Here is an 18,271-nt window from a genome sequence, read left to right on the forward strand (position 1 = left end):
TGATTACAAAATATATACTTAAGCTGCGGTTCAACTCCACCAGAGATAAACTTTTAGGCTACTATTCAAAATATAATATGGAAAATTATTATATTATAATATTTAGCATATATCTAAATATGAATATATTAAGAAGAAATAAACATGCTCATGGGAAAGAAAATGAAATGAAGTGACACAAAATGCAATGGGTCTGTCCAGGAGCAGCGGGTCTGAGTGGCAGTACAGAGTGGAGCAGGTGGAGGTGGAGATGATATGGATGTTAATACCCAGCTAAATTCAGCCAAACACTTATGTAAATGTCTTACAAAGAAGAAGAAGAAAGAAAGAAAAGTTTGGTTGCAGCCTCTAGTCACTCAGTTCAAATTCAAGTTTGATGAACAAGCAAAAGCTCCTCGTAAATCAGATGTTGTGTTGATTAATAAAAGCCTGTTTGCTTCACTTTTGTTTTTAATAATTGGTTTTCAGTTATATATGAGGCTATATTTTACAGAAGCATAATGCATTCAGTTCAGAAAAAGTGTTTAAAAATGCCCTGTTTTTTTTTTGAATGAACAAGATAATTATCCTAGAATTCTGAGAATAGTTTTCATGGACAAAAATAATTCTGAGCTGTTTTTATGAATTAACGAGATACCTCAAAATCCTGACTCAAGTAGTGTAATTACAGTGAGGACGGCTTCTGAATGAAAGATCCTGAAAGATACATACACACATTGTCTTCCATGTTCTTTCTGTATTGTTTTATGAACATAATGCATTGTACTTTTTTTCTCGTGTTTGACGTGTTGTAAGTTTTATTGTGCCAATAGGTTATCAGATAAATACTAAAGATTGCTAATCCAGATGTTCTCTCTAACAGTATTAAAGTCCAGTCATCCCGCTGTACCTGTTAGTGGAAATTGCAAACTCAAACAGCCTCTCTGTAGGCAGTCTGGTGTGTTTGTTTCATCTATTTTCAGGCTGTAATGAAACATTTTTGCTTGTCCTGAGGTGCCTGCGCAAAGTCAACAAACTAACAACAATACCATCTATATAAAGACACGAGCATCTCCCAATCTTTCAGCAGGAATGGGAGCTTCTCTCAGGATTGCCGTTAATTCATAAAAACAGAGCAGAATTATTTTTTAATTAAAACTTTTCTCAGTATTCTGAGATAATTATCTTGTTAATTCAGAAAAACAGGGCATTTTTTTGTTTCTGAACTGAATGCGTTATGCTTCTGTAAAATATAGCCTCATATATGACTGAAAACCAATTATTAGAAACAAAAATGAAGCAAACAGGCTTTTATTAATAAACGGTGGCAAATGGGGCAAATAAAAAAAATTCTCAAGTGAATGCATTATGCTGCCGTAATATTTAATGCATGTTTTAGGTGGTTAATATTTTTGTTCCACTCAACCAGCAGACACCACTGGTACTGTGTTTAACATCTTCTTATACCTACCCAGCTTCCAGAAATGTGAAGTCTGACTTTTATTGGGGACTTTTTAGGATTGTTGGATCACACCAGCGCAAAATTAAAAAAAAGAGATGAACATGTTGTAATGTACACTCATCATGAATGATGATTTTATTTATGTAAGTTTGATGTATGATTCTGTGCCTATGCATGTGTGTGTGTGTGTGTGTGTGTGTATGCTAGGTTCATCAGGGGACAGTGAAGACTGCGCTATTGGCTCCCACGGACTCCGGGTTCCAACTCAGAAGTCCTACTCCTCCAGTGAAACACTTAAGGCCTTTGACCAGCACCAAGACCAGACCAGGTTAGAACCGGGATTACACAATATAATAACAATATATTGTTATATTAAATCTATGATATTATTATAATATATTATAATAAATAACAACATAATAATATAACAACAATACTATATTTGACCTGTGTCATGGATAGGAGGTGTGCCCAAACATGTCTCTCAAATGGTATTTTCATGAGTAGCCTAAAACAGAAAAATGATTTATAAATATAATTTGGCAAAACTTGATTGGTACAGTATATGCACATTCCTGCTGATCATCAAAGGTGGGTTATTGTTATTGTTCTGTGGTTGTATTTTGGTAACCTATAAGACTCACAATAATTATTCTTACTTGATTGTTTTTTCATTCCCATTTCTGCTTTCTACATGGAAAAGACCATTCCAGACATTAGACATGTACCACTCTAACTGTTGTTAAAAAGCTAGAATATCTTCCATATTGATTGACAGTACGTACATTTAGTTTGGAATAGCTATGTGTATGTGTTAAGTTATTGAGCCACATTAGCTCTGCTTTATTCTCAGTGAATGAAAATCTACAGTATTTTGGTTGCTATGTTTTAGCAACCACCCTTGATTGTCCAGCAGTGAAAAAATAGCATGTGTATGCCACTTCTGTTGTTTTGAATGTTATTTATTTCAAACCATATGACTGTAACCCTGAAATGTCAGACCTTGTGTGTATATGCTAGTAGACACTCATCTGACTAGAGCATGTAGTTTATGTAAATTAAGAAAAACAGGTGGTACAGCTAATAGATCTGTCCCAGATTTTTCTATTTAAGAAAGTGAACAATTCATTAGACTGTTCATACAACAATATACATACACAGCTGGACTCAATGTCCCAGTTAATTTCCTGTTGTCCTTTTAATTACCAGTAATAACAGCTTTTTAGCCATGCTTGATCAGGAATTGTCTAGTTTAGCCAGCATTGATTCTTTATTTATGTTTTTTAATCATTATGATGTAGCAGACAATAACCACAATCAGTCCCTCCAGGAAATTGTGATCTTGCGATTGCAATAATTAAAGCAAATTCAAGAAATCTCCACAATATTTGTGAGAGCTTGCAATTTTGCTAAATTACCACAACTTTTCTGCATGAAATGGCTAAATCAACAGACCGCTTTTGATTTGGACCAATTGTCACATTTCATGTTGTGGTAACTTACGTCATTGCAGCATTCAGCGAGGATGCATTCGAGTGGGAAGGACAAATCTCATCTGCCAACAAAAATGATGCCATAGACGATCAAAACAATTCCCAAATGCTCCCAAATTCCCATTCAGTTAGTCAGAAGAATATGAGTTGATGTTGTTCAGACAGCAAAGATGGACATAATCTACATCAAACATGAAAATGGGCACTTTGAAAATGAAGCTATATTTTTATATTAATGGATTTTTATTGTAATGGCATTATTCACTGATTTTATTTGGTGCTAATGTTGAGTTGAATGTTTATTTTATAAAGGCTGATGAATGGAATCAAGGACAGTATTTTCTTTTTATATAACTTTGAGCCTATGGTTCTCATGTTCAAAATATAATTAAAAAAATAGCACTGAAATATGCAGGATGCTTTTTATCCAAGGAAGTGAGTTTTTAAAAGAATCTTTTTCTTTTGCTTGCAAATTCTGCCTATTCCCACAATTTTACTGCAACAAGAGCACATAAAACATGACAAATTGTATTGCAAATTGTATAGCAGCTTTAGAAAAGCTATTGCAAAATCAAACATTTCTGGCCGTAATAATCACAAAAATGCTCTGCATAGTCCTGGAGGGACTGCTTAATATGCCTGGCATGGTTAACAGAATTATTGATTAATAGCAGTAACCCTATATTTCTTGACTAGATGCTCAGACTGCATGCTATAAAAACTCACTTTCTGGCCTTTACACAATCCTGCCACACAGTGGAATTTCATGACATTCCCAACACCCATGACCCAATCAAATGACATCCAACAGTACTATAAGAAAATGACCAGTATCATAATTGGGTTTCTATTCCTTTTTCTATTGAATCTCTGTTTTAATTTGCAACATTAATCAGTGTTTCTGTTGTTAAAATGTGACATAATGTCAAGTACAACGTACAAACTCCAGTGTTAATTATTACTTAATGACCTTTAGTATCCGATTCCAGGTAAAAATCAGATTTGTATTCAAATCTGCTTTAGGTTGCTGAAAATTACTAGCTTTTTTCCATTAATTCCTAGGGGGCAAGCAGTGGAATACTTGAGATCTACAGTTATTGAACAGTAGCAGTTTCTGTGGAGACACATCACTCTCCACCATCTGCAGTCACCACCCTTGGCATTTTACTGTATTTGCTGACAACCTCACACCCTGTCCTGTTTGATCCCTAATACTGTACTTTAAACCGATTTGCTAGCTATGAACTCAACAAAAGGACACAATGAAGGCACACTGAATTCCACTGGGTTTATTTTGAAGAACTATGCTTTATCATAGTACAGCAACAGATGACTGATGCCTTGGTTGTTGACAGGTTACTGTACGGGACGACCAAGGGACACAAGGACATGGTTAATCGTGAACAGGATGATTACAACAGACAAGGTGAGTCCAAACACACCCACACATGTACAGACACATACTGTATGCTGCCCTTGCCTCCTCTGTTTGGTTTGCTGTGCACACTTAAAGCAATAGGACTCAACATTGTGAATCCAGAGTGAACTAATAGTGTTGCGTTGGTAGACTCACCATCAACTCCTAGAAATGTCATGTTTGTTGCTTCCCTGCTGTTTTTTTAACAGTAATTTTATTACATAACATTTCGTTCTAAATAGGTTTTTAAATATCATTTTTTTATTTAACTGTGTCTTCATTGTGTAATTGACAGGTTATTAATAAGATAGTTAGAGTTATAAGTGTATTTAATGTATATACCAAGCTGGTGTAAAACTTGCATTAAATAAAGTGAGCAGTCAGTCACACATTTAATTTAAATAAATGATCAAATATTTACTCATAAAGCTCACATGCAGTAAAGAAGGGTTAATAATCAATTAAATGATGCATGTCACGCTGTATATAATGTTAATTCATTTGATCACTTTGATACAGTTTTTTTACAGGCTGATCTTTTATATGTATTTATACAAACTTTTGAATTTTTGGAACCTGCTTAAAATTAATGGTCCAAGTATGCAAGGATGCTTGTCAGATGAGAGTGGAAAGAGATATACTGTATATGAAGTACTGTATGTCTGATGAAAACCATAGTAAAGCATCAGAAGTGAGGGTAAAATAACACATTAAAAGGAAACATGCTCAACCACAAAGTGCTTCTATTGTTCTCCAGCTCCAATTAACACAACGTCAATATTTGAGAAATGAAAAAATCATAATTACTCAATCATCTTATCGCCTTCGTTTTCACTGCTGGCCTAATTGGAGCTCATTTAAAATTAATATAACTTTTAATTGAACGGCAGCGCTCGTTATCTCTTGTTGTGCCATTAATTACGGAAAGCTTTTATAATTTCCCTTTTCATTTGCTGATTAAAGATGAAGAGGCACATACTGAGATTTTATAGATAATTTGTTTGCCTTCTTTTCATTTATATTTTAAAGGATTATCACACATGTAGTTTGAACCTGATTCCAGCCTATTTCCAGTTGATGTGAAGAGTTACTCCTGATGACTTGTGAAATTTAATGAAAATTAAAAAATTAAGTATTCTGAATATATAATCCACTCATGAAATACTTCCCCAGTTTGCATGTTTTCAAATATTCAAGAAGCAATTTTTTCGGAAATAGAGGAACAGCAGCCCTTCTTAAAAAACCCGTTACTAAGTGTAAACTGTACTCTCAAAAATGTATGAAAGGTCATTTAAAAGCGCTCTAAATCCTTGCATCTGCTATGCATCCCTTATGGTCCTAAAAAAATAAAGTAAAATCACTAACAATTTTTAGGAACTCTCAATATTATGAACAGTTTAGGAATTTAAAGATATCAGCCATTTTCAATAATTCTTCAGTCATTCAATCATTTTTGTGTTTTCAATGTATGTCTTGCATTTACATTATTTATTATTTAAAATTTTTCAACATTATTACACTCTTCCTCAGAACCTGGAATACGCTACAGAAAATGTAGAAAATTCTCCTATTTCTCAATAGGAATCAAAATGTGTAATATCTACATATATATTTATATGTAATATGGTAAACAACATAATTAACAATATACTGTCCTCACAATAAAATATGTTTAAATTCTTTTAAATGTGGGAACCATTTTTGTGTATTTATATACGTGTGTGTGTGTGTGTGTGTGTACTTCTATCATCACCTTATTAGTAAATATACGTAAATAGATCCATACAGATAAAATAAATACAATGCACAGATACAAATAAATAAATGAAAATGACTGCACAAAATGAAAATGAAATTATTCAACAACTTCAAATAAATTTGTAAAATCATTCATCTTCGATCATATAAACCATGAGAACACATTTACACTTACATACTGTTTGTGAATGCATATTTTTTTGTGGAATCAGATCAAAATGTCTGTTTCAGTTAAGTGGATTAATAACCACTGTAGTATCAATTCATTCTTTGTCATTAATCAACCCCCATCATCTCAAAATGACACTAATCTTTGAATAGCTGATGATATGATATAGAGTTGAATAGTTGATTACTGGTTCCACAGAAACCCTATAGGAATCCTATAGTCCAAAGTGTGAGACAGCCATGTCTCTCTTAATTGCAGAAATTCTGACCTCTTTAACATATAATGATCTAACATTATCACATATAACATTTCTGAAACTTTTTTTTTCCCTTGGTTTTGTATTCTTCTTGATGCTTCAAAATTACCTCATTTTCAGCCATGAATCCTTCATTTACTATTTTATTTTGTTTACAGTAAGCTTTATATATTATTAAATATGGAAATATATCTGAGCAGATGGTATAAGAGAATATATATGCATTTTGTACAAATGATTAATTTTGTGATGTTAAAGATGTACATCCTAATATGTGTTGCACCACCTTCATAGTCTACTGTATGTCTTAATCTTCCAGGCTTAAAGCTCTTGTAATCTGTCTCTTCTCCTGTAATGACTAAATTGGATTTAAGGGATCTAGTCAATTATTATTCACCTTCTCTGTCTCTTTGCTTGCTGGGCTGCTGCTTATGTTTTCTATGCTCAGAATTGTCTTTTACAAATTAATGTTTTTTGGGTGGTTTTTTTTCTCCCTTTTTCTGATTTTAATTATTGAGAGCTTTGCCACAGTTGTCAAAACCTGGGTCAAGTGTGACTTTTCACAGTGAATCAAATGTAGGCTTTTCTTCTTGAAGACTGTGAATGTATACTCGTGCATGTCAGGGTCTTTGTACACATTGCAGCTTCTGTCAGTGTATGTTTTCCTTTCTTACCTGAGATCCTTCTCTCCAACTTGGCAAGCTTCTTTCCTACACACTCACACACTCTCAAATACAAGACCAGGTGTGTCTGTGATGGTTAGGCCGTTACATGGAGTCAATAGTGTCCTTTAATTAAAACTCACATATTATTGACACAATTAGTCAAAAAATCAATTAGTCGATCAAATTAAATGACAGAAATTTCGCTAATTGATTAACTTTTGAAGTTATTTATTAGGGGAAAAGTCATGTTCTCTGGTTCCATCTTCACAAATGTGATTTAAATGTTTTTGTTTTTGGGTTAGGGTTAGTTGCCATATGTGAAGGGTTAGGGTTAGGGTCTGTTGCTATATGTGAAGGACCGGCCTGTTGCCATATGTGAAGGACAATTAATGAACAAAAACATGTACTTTCACATGGTCATCAGTATCTCTAATAACATTTGAATTTTAAAAAGATCCCAAAACCTCTATTTCAGGTCAGCATTTCAGTCTTCGTCAGCTGGGGATCTGCGAGCCGCCGTCACGCCGTGGCCTGGCCTTTTGCTCCGAGATGGGTCTCCCCCACCGTGGCTTCTCAGTTGGTACAGCCCAGGATCTAGATACCGACAGTCAGGCTGTGATGTCACCAGAGCGTGCCATGCGGCTGTGGGGCCGCGGGGGTCTGGGTAAATCATCTGGGAGGAGTTCCTGCCTGTCCAGCCGTTCCAACTCAGTGCTGACTCTTACCGACACCGAGCATGAGAACAAGTCTGACAGCGACAATGGTAGGACATCATCCTAACTTTCTTCTCTCTTTTTGGTTTTCTTTTCCTCTCTATGCTCAAAACCTGTCAGATGTTATTTTTAACTTCCTGCGTATTTATGAATGTCAGAGGAGTGGTTCATGATTTATTTTTATTCTGTTAACAACCTTCCTTTCTTGTATTGTGTTGTTTGGTGGTTTACTCTAGCCTGGGAACCAGACGAATTTGCAAGCTCATGTTTTATTTGCTCTGGCAGATGCGTCTGGCCCCCCTCCCATTCAGACAGATTTCCAGCCCGACTTGGCCGGGTTAGGGCCAATCACAACTGTTTATCTAATATGGGGCAGGTTTGATATGATGACTGTACAGAGGAGCGCTTTTGAGGCATTTTCGTAAACAACCAAGATGGCTGCCGCTGATGTGGAACGGTCTGTTGAATCCTCTATCACAACAGTATTAAACGAACTGGATGATTTATTATCAACACTCGTTCACAGACATATCAATGCTAAACCATCACAGCTCATTTGCACGCTGTAGTCTCTTTACATTTTTTCGTCGCTCAGCGCTATGTCACATGTTTTGTAGCTCTGATTGGAATTTTGCGTTCATTTTGGTCTGTGCCCTGTGATAATGCTCCTTGGAAAAATGAACTGAGAGGCTCCAGACTAATTAACATTTGCGAATTGGTCTGATGATGTCAGGCTTGTGTCAGTCACAGAGACACTTCCCAGTCTTGATCATGATAATCTGAAAGGATAGTTACAGCTACGAACGTTGTCCAGGGGCACCTTTACACTATTCCATGGTGTCTGAATACTCTCACATTTCTCAAATTAAGTTGTAAGTTTCTCTCTGATTCAAAAAACTTGATGTCTCAGGCACTTGTCTTGACATTGATAAAGATACAGCTAAGTGAAAATGACATTCTTCAACCCTTGTGTTGTGTTCACATTGTTCCTTGCTACTGTGGGGCCTTCAAGATCCCAAACAGAACATTAGGATTAGTAAGTCTGGAATCGCTTTCAATACTGAGATTGATTTCTTGATTCCATTTAAAGATAAAATTACAAAATATAAATGAAAATACAGAATTTTTACTCTTGTTTCTATTTTTATACAGGTGATGTTTTTTTGATTGTGATTGACCAGAACGATCTCTTGAGATGTTTTTACTACACACTTATCAATCTTATCATCTTCTGCTTTATTTAATCAGACAAAATATACATTTTCTATGGTATAATCCAGATCTTTATTTTTTCCTATAAATGAAAAATTAGCCATGTGATGCTCTCTCATGTCCTCCTGTGACTCTGCTGGTTGTTGTGTGTGTGTGTGTGTGTGAGAGAGAGAGAGGATAAGATACGCTGGCTGTTGTTGTTCCATCCTTGCTGAATTTTCTCATTGTTGTCTAAAGAAATGAACTACAATACATAAGCAGCAGTTAATGCCAGTGTGCTTTGTTAATGAGGGAACATTAAAACAATTGTTGTATTGTTTGAAAGAAAATGGGGAAAAAAACAACGCAAAGTTGACCAATGTTCTGATCACAGACAACTTGCTTTGGTGATTTCAGTGTTGGTTGCAGTATGTTTCAGAGCCAGCAGCTGTCTAACTGGAACCTTATTTTTATGAGTCTCATTAGTTGTTGGTTTTTTTTTGGTTTTTTTTAGTTCTTTTAAAACATAATAAAGAATCCTTACCCATGGTCTATGATAGAATGTCCTATCTCTGTGGAAATCTAATAGCTGTCATTATAGGCTGCTGAGTCTAAATTATTCTTCTGATTTGTAAAGCCATGTCATAAAGGCTTATTCCAGAGTAAAATTTAATAGTAATATTTTTTAGATATAAAACTCTGCAGTACATTTCATTAGCTAGTGAATAGGGGTTATATTACTTAATTTTGACGTTTTAAATTTCAAGTTTTGCACTAAGAAGCTGATATTTAATTTACCAAAATAAAAGAAACAGCCAAAAGAAAAAGGAAAACAATGGGACTTGGATCAGGACGACACGGTGAATCTCTCACAGGGATGTTTACTGTATATTGTATGTGCGCCCCCATACTATCAGGTGGTGGGAACTGGGGAAGTGGGCTGGTGGCAGCCAAACACAAAAGAATGTACTGCTAATTAATTTAATTAATGATCACAATTTAGCTGAGCAATCATTTGTTTCTTGTCTTTTGTGTGTGTTTCAGGGTCAGTGGGCACTAATGATTTTATTAGTGCCCACAAAAAGGAATATGTGCAACTATCTTTGTGAAGTGGTTCTTTGTGTGCCTGTGTGTATGTGTGTGTGCATGCATGTGTGCGTGTGTGTGTGTGTGTGCATGTGTGTGTGTGCATGTGTGTCCATGCGTGTGTGTGTGTGTGTGCGTGCGTGCGTGCGTGCGTGCGTGCGTGTGTGTGTGAGAGTGTGTGCACGCGTGTGTTTGCATGTATGCATGCACATGCACATGCATATGTGAAGCCATTATCCACAAGGTAGTTTTCCCTAACAGGTGTGAATTTCATACTTCATAAAGGACTTGTTTTTGATTTCAGTCGCACACAAGTACACACATACATACATATGCACACACATACGCTCAAAGAGAAATACACAGTATATTCATTAAGCCAGACAAACACACGCACACACACACACACACACACACACACACAGAGTGGGTTTTCATTAAGAGGTGTGATGTTGTAATTAACAGTGAGACAAAAGTGCTGAGTTGTTGTATTTCCTATATTAAGTCTGATAATGTTTTTATTAAATGGCATTATGCTGTGGATGTCAGAGCTCTGGAGGATACACTTCCCGTCTCTAAAAGTGAGTAGTCGTCAAGTTTTCAAAAGATAATTGACTCTTTAAAATGCAGCTGTGTGTGTTTGAGTGTGCGTGGCTCATTTTGAAAAGTCTTGCAAGAAGTCAGCATGCTAGCTCGCATTTGTGATTGTGAAAATGTGCAGATGTGGAAACGAAGTGGTTCAAATGCTAACACGCGCTCACTTGTGGGTTTAGTTCTATCAGTAGTAATATACTTTTTGCTCACACTTTGTGTAAGAATCATGTATGAATAACTAGGTTACTCATGTCCCCTGCAAACAGCATACCAACAGCTTCTCTGTATGAATGTTATAGAAAATACTAAAGGACAGGAAACAATATTTTTTCATGTCTAAACAGCTCAATATTTTTTAAATACCTGCAGCTCAGTACAGAACTGACAGACTGTTTAACATAAAGATGTCAGACACAGATGATCAGTATGTTAGCATCACAGAGAGAGATGTGAATAGCCAGCTTCCATATCACATCCTGAACATGATTAAAAGCAGGATAACACATAACAAGGAATAGTGTGCATGTAAAGGTATTAAGTGACAGATGATGTAATGACATGTAATGACATGTAATGACATCAGAAGTTAAGTGAAGTTCAGTGAAGTTATGTTTAAAATAATAAAACATTATTTGATAAAATATAATGATACAATACAATACAATACAATCCCCTCAGCGGGTGTCTCACCCAGCACACCAAAATATCCAGAAACTTTCATCCTTCGCTTCTCTATGATCAGTGTGGTATTGAATTGCGTCAAGAGGCTCCTCTGAGAGTAAACGTATGTGGTGAGACACTACTCTGCCAGCACCTCACCTTCAACTCTTCTCTTGTACTGCTCTTCACTCTCTGAACGGAATGCTTATTGTACTGTAAACGGCAGGCGATATACCCTCCGCTTAGACACTTATTGTTACTCGGTCCCTTGATACTGACCCCAGCTCACAGCAGAAAATGCGTGTGCACAGTAACTTGAACCAACTTCTGCTATTGTATCAGTGGCTTTGTTGACAGAAGAAGAGGGAGAAAGACTACATAACTGGGAGGGAGAGTAGAACGGGAGAAGAGAGGAAAAGATCAGAGCGAAGGAGAAGAAAACACAAGGCAGTTCAATGGAGATTTAGTAACTCAAAAGAGAAGCAGGGAAAGTGGAGAATAAAGGGAGAAAGGGAGAAGCCTCCGCATTATTTGCTCTCCTGAGAGGAAATATTAGACTTGAGACATCTGGCTGGTTCCCCAGAGGACACACACACACAAACACACATACACACATGCTGGCAGACGTAAACACTTTTGTGTCTGGACCCATGGGTGCCCAGCTGCTGCTTGCCCGGTTACTTGATATTGGTGATCTCAACTACAGGGACAGACAAAGGAAGATACATTTATATTTGTCATGAATTTACATCTTTCCTAAACACTCTGATACAGGTGTGTCTTTCCTTGAGAGAGTCCTCAGACATCACAAAGGTGATGCCTTTTACATTCCTGCTTCATTGGAATAAACATAAAAACTGGGTATCAAATGACAGAAATGTAAAATCTACTCATTGAAGCTAAATTTAAACCAAAGATATTCTATATTTATATTAAATAGGTTGAGGAGATAGTATGTCCAGCACATATGAGCTTAACGGATACAACAGATGTCTAGTTTTGTGCCATAGTAATGAGCTTATAATATATATTAGCTGACCCTTTTCTGTCCCATCTCTTTAAAATCTAGCTATGTCCGTACAAGAATGTTTATGTGTGAAGAGAGCAAGGCAGAAGGAATACACAGGGAGAGTTAGAAAGACACAATAAGATGGAGAAGAAAGGAAAAAGTATAGGAGAGATGGAAGCAGACAGGCGGACAGAGAGGAAGAGGGGTCTACCTCGTCTTTGCAAACCAGATTACTTTACTATGTGTCAACAAAACACTTAATCCATTTGGCATCTCTAAGCCGCTTAACACTATAACCTTAGCTGTTACACACACACACACACAGAATACTCACAAATATACTTATACTTAGTGATACGGCTTCATTTAAGCATGAAATGAACACATGCACTCAGGGCATGTGACTATTATACAAGTTATATAAAAATCAAGAAATAGTCATGTATATATTACATAATCTATTACACCAGAGTAGCTTAAAGCCCCTGAAAATTTGGCTTTTTCTTTTTACTTTTCAAAAAGAACATCTTTAGGTATTACTTATTAAGAGTTAAAAATGTAAATGAATTAGTTTCTTAAGGACTGTGTGGGTGTGTGACTAAAGCCTGACTGGTGCATGGATGTCATCCCCTTTTCCCAACTGAGCCCCTTAGAAGAGCACAGAGAAAAAAGGAAATGTGAAAAAATAGCCAGATTTGTTCTAACTTTGGCAAAAATAGTGTGTGTAATGTCGGACCCTATTATTCATAGTAAGAAGCTGACGGAGAAAATAAGTTTTCAGGGTCTTGAATTTTTCACTACTTTCTGAAGGAATTAGAGAGAATACTTCTAAGAGTGGAGTGTGTCTGCATTTACTTGAAAACTGACACTAAAACTTTGAAACCTGGATAGGGACCTTGGAACATGCCAAGAATTTTAGATATTTAATTCATCAATGCGCTCGGTGTGATGTCACTGGCACCATAATGCACCATATTGTTGAACAGAGAACACTACAGTACCCATGAGCTTAATCGTCTGTGGCTTTGAAGAAGTTGTTCTAGGATATTCCTATTGCTTAGTCTTTGTTGTGAAATTCATGCAGAATTGACCCAAAATCCAAAAGTAGGATTGGTTCATATACCTCAATATATTTATTTTCTTCTACAAAGCTCTAAATCCAACTTCATACCATCACTGCCATGAGCAACATAACGTTAAGCGATGAAGTTATCAAATGGTTCAGTTGTTTGGTTTATTTTCTTTCAGTTGTGCAGCCTCGTGTCTTATGTTTCAGCCCAGAGAGTTCCATACCAATCTCAAAGTTGCCACTCACTTTACAATGTCAATGTGAAAAATAACTAAGGCTATTTCCTACTTTGCTACTTTTATATGGTACTTTGAAAGTATGCACCACATCCTTAAAAGTTAAGGCTGCAGATGCATTCATCTCTCACCTCGGAGAGCTTTGGGGGCTTTCATGGCATCTAAATCTATTCCTCTAAAAACTTACAGTCCACACAACGAGCAGAACACACACACAACTGGGTCACACTTGTTGTTAACATCGTAAATTGTGATTTATAGTGCAAATGCAAGATGGCTGTCAGCTGCAGAGCTCCAGTATTGCTGCCAGAGGGTGGGATATGTCACCTGAAAGCTCTCCATTGACAGAGACACAAATAAAAAGGCAGACAGATGGAGACAGACAGAGACATAAAATAGACAATGATGGATGGATCTGTTCGTACCCTAATCGCTCTCACTCTTTCAATTAAATTCACTTTAGTTCAATTCAGTTCAGTGGTTGCTTTATTGGAAAGGTGCAGGGATGCGACCCACTGCGAAAGCAGTGACTTCCATTCATACAGAACAATTCTAAAGCAGAGGAGATTTTCTAGCCTCTACTTGTTCTGTATTCAGTATTGTTGTCAGGTTCTCTCAAAGTGAAACATTCACATTTTACCACTGAATTGCAAACTTACTCCAAACATAAATATGGAGCTTTGTGACAGACAGAAGACGCTGCCTTTTGAATATTTTTGAGAAAATAAGTCAATGGCATTATATCTTCTCTCACTGTAGCCTCTTTTATACAGAGAACCTGCATTATAGCCAAAGAGAAGATCCACCTTTTAGCCACCTTTGTTTTTTTACACTGAACCACACAAAGCTGGCATAAAGCCGCCTCCGTGTGTGCTTTTACATAGCATGCAGGCGTTCCGGATTCAGAGGCGTGACGAGATCAGAATGATCAGAGCTGTAAACTCTGCCGTGAGGAAGGACAAAGACATTACTAGGATGAGGGGAGGACATTTCTCTTTGTTTGATAACGTTAAAAGTAAAGTTAGACTTTTTTGTCGGCTTCCCGACTCATTTTAAAAAAGACAAGAGACAAAGAGAGAGAGAGAGAGCTGAGAGCACCAGCGAGGGAGAGAGAGAGAGGGAGCAGATGTGGTCGAGTGAGCTAGAGAGTGAATGAAGAGAGGGAGCGTTGGTAGTCAGAAAGATGGTGAATCAGATTAATAAAATGTTATGTTCTGATTGTTTAACAGCGGTTATGTTCTAAAGCACAAACACGCTCACACACTTCCGCTCAGCCCTGCAGCTGTACACCACAGCGCCTGACGGCTGTCCCTTTTACACGCACAGTCCACCCAGCTCTGTGATGACCTCCGTAGCCGGCTTACTGGTGGATCAACTCTGCCCCCCCCCCCCCACTCCATGTCCGTACTTTTTATACAAAACCAGGCAGATTACAGGCACAGTATTCCCACCTTGAACGGGCTGTGTAAAAGGGGCTACTGTCTCTATGGCTAGCTTTATCTGTTGTTGATACCTCGTTTCCTTCTATTCAGCATCTCAGTCTTTGTCTCCTTTTGATTTCACCACCTTCCCTTTACCATTTCTAAGTGGGGAATCATAGCCTCTAGACTGTAAGAGACAGAATATTAGGGTGATTCTCTCTTTTTTTTAAGCCATCATTGGACACAGGTTAGCAGGATCTTTAGAAATCATCACAGCTCTTGAAAGGGTGCATAATGGCCATAGCTAGTGTGCTCTGTGAGGCCTCCTACATGACATGATAGAAACTACAGTGTGACAATGAAATATTCTAGTGCTTATGTTGTTTATTTTATTAGAAATATTTTAATGTCATTCAGGCTGTGTGAGCTGAACTCGGTTGTATATCTGAACTGAAACTATTTTTATTTGTTGTTACAGCCATGTAAAACAAAATAAATTTATCTGTTTCTTACCTTTGGTTACTGTTTAACAGGAAGGAACATTATTTTATGTACAATATAATCATAAGAATGGGATTTATATACTGTAGTACTTATGTAAACTCGGGCATGTCACAGTGAAGACATTTAAAGAATTCTCCTCTTTGCTGTCAAAGCTTTAATGCTAATTGCTCCCCAAAAAGCCACATTATCACTGGCCACATTCTGATGCACTGCTCACACAGTTTATAGTGTGAATTGATCTCATTAAAAAGTAGGAGCAACAGTAAATAAAGTTTATTTTCATCTTTGCTGCATTATTACAGTATATACAATACAAAGTGTGAATGCACTAAAGCTGGCATTGTCAAAATCCATAGCCATAGCTTTTCATGAAATGGATTTGCTCATTAGGGCTGCAATGATTATTTTTATTATAGATTAATCTGTTGATTTTTTCCTCAATTAATTGATTAGTCATTTAGTCTAAAAAATGTCAGAAAATCATGAAAAATGTAGATCACTGTTTCCCAAAGCCCAAGGCGATGTCCTCAAACGTCTTGTTCTGTCCCTGCCAACAGTTAACAATCCAAAGATGTTCAGTTTACTCTCGGTGAAGGCTAAATCAGAAAATATTCATTCATATTATAACATATTCATTTGAGAGGCTGGAACCAGAGAATTATGACTTTTTTTTTCCTTTAAAGATTACTAAAAATTATAAATCAATTTTTTAAAAATATTTGCCGCTCTAGACTTAATGTTTCAATTTCATAGATCCGATTATTTGAATTATAAATTTAATTTGAAAGGGATTATAAATTTATTGTAACACAAATGGTCAAAACTGTTTTCTCTTAATTGTTGGCTATAGCTTTATAATACAATAGCTATTATTATCATGATTGATGATGATGATGATGATGATGATGATGACTATTATTATCACAACTGATATCAGCTTCTGGAAACTCAAATCAGTCTCAACACTTCCTGGCTCATTATAGACATAAGACTACACTCTGCATTTATTAAGTGTGTTTGTTATACTTCTGACTTGCACAGTCATTTCTTTCGGTACTGCACCAGGACTGTTGGTAGATTACCCCTGTAGTCTCACAGGAATGTTCTTCCATCTGTGTGTGTGTATGTGTGTGCTAGTGCTTACAGATTCCATGTGCTGTTTAGAATAATATGTATTCCTTAAAATATTGATATTGTGAGCTTATTAAACTATACATCACGTAGCCTTAACACTGTGTTCATATACCTATGACATATTTACTCCTGCTGTTGCAAAAAAACTTCATATATTAGACAGTTATCTGGTACAACCCACACACACACACACACACACACATATATATATGCATATCCACAAATTCACATATGCGTGCACACACACACAGAGATCATGGTAGATAGAGACAACGGCTGTGACTACTGGAGAAGACAGATGACTGTAATAAGCAAGGTGCATATGTAGACATTATACATGCTCATTCACCAGGATATGTTTGAAGATATTTTTCTGTCATCCACACTGCAGTATTGATACATAGATATTACTGGTGGTTATGTTTTTGCTCAGCTGGTGCTGTGTGCTTAATACAAAACAGTCTTCAGGAATAAATAATGTATAATCTCTCTCACAGCGAGAAGGCACAGAGGGTAGCAGTGAGTGTGTTTGTTACACAACGACTGCAGGTACTAACTACAGATGTATTTCAGGCTCATCTTTCACGCACTTCCAAGAACTAGTTGATTGTGTGTGTGCGTGCGTGCGTATGTGTGTGTAGATATAGGTTCTCTCTTGTGGCAGTGGGGAGAGAAAAATAAGTTTTCCTCCAGTAACTGAAGTATACTTGAGTCCACAGGATGCACACACACACACACACACACACACACACGCACACACACACAGCTCTGGTGCCAGTCATATTCCATAGCAATCTAGTGCTGACCAGAGAAATCAATGAATAACAGACTAACTGACTAGAGGGTTTAACTTTGGCGCCGCTAACATGGAGAAGACACTTCATTCCATCAAGTGGCTAACATTAAATCATTAACCGTACAGCATTACTCCCTCCTCTCATTCTCTCTCTCCTTTTATCCCCCCTCCTTCTCTCTACATGTTTTATCTATTCCTTTAATCTTCTTTCTTTCAGCTCTACTGAAATAGAGTAATAATGTAAAGACACAGGTCTATTCTCAGGACAGAAAAGTGCACTGTCATCATTATAGACAATTTTGATAATAGCGGTGTAACAATTAATAATGTATGAACTTGTCCAATGTGATAAAGTAAAAACAGACAGACTGATATACTGTATACTGTAATGATTTAAATATTTAACCTTCCCCGGGAATCTATTAATGTACAACACTTTCGGGGAAAAACACAAAAAAATTAATCAAAGAGATTTTTGTAAACTGTAAAAATGATTATAATATCAATAGTTACTAATCTGTCAGATGCTACTAGGACACAAGCAACAAGTCCTCCCTTTTCCGTCCCTTAGTGTATCTCACCTCCTCTCCTCTCTTCTTCCTCTCTTCTTCCTCTCTTCACTTGTGTTTCTCAGAACCCATTTAGGCAGAATCCATTAC

General features: G+C 36.7%; 1 protein-coding gene and 1 long non-coding RNA gene across 7 annotated transcripts in view; one reads left to right on the forward strand and one right to left on the reverse strand.

The window, feature by feature from the left end:
* The window catches only part of LOC137179644 (uncharacterized), a 178,270-nt gene that overhangs the window by 116,367 nt on the left and 43,632 nt on the right, over positions 1 to 18,271 (reverse strand). The gene's annotated exons all lie outside the window — the stretch shown is intronic.
* Positions 1 to 18,271, forward strand: part of LOC137179643 (teneurin-3) — a 370,272-nt gene that overhangs the window by 114,830 nt on the left and 237,171 nt on the right. For all 6 annotated transcript variants that reach the window (XM_067584473.1, XM_067584474.1, XM_067584475.1 and 3 more), the window contains 3 exons: positions 1,649 to 1,769; positions 4,290 to 4,360; positions 7,675 to 7,962. In XM_067584473.1, coding sequence (XP_067440574.1) covers positions 1,649 to 1,769; positions 4,290 to 4,360; positions 7,675 to 7,962 — 480 coding nt within the window. The remainder of the gene's footprint in view (positions 1 to 1,648; positions 1,770 to 4,289; positions 4,361 to 7,674; positions 7,963 to 18,271) is intronic.

Source organism: Thunnus thynnus, chromosome 3 (assembly GCF_963924715.1).
Source record: "Thunnus thynnus chromosome 3, fThuThy2.1, whole genome shotgun sequence".
Classification (NCBI taxonomy): domain Eukaryota; kingdom Metazoa; phylum Chordata; class Actinopteri; order Scombriformes; family Scombridae; genus Thunnus; species Thunnus thynnus.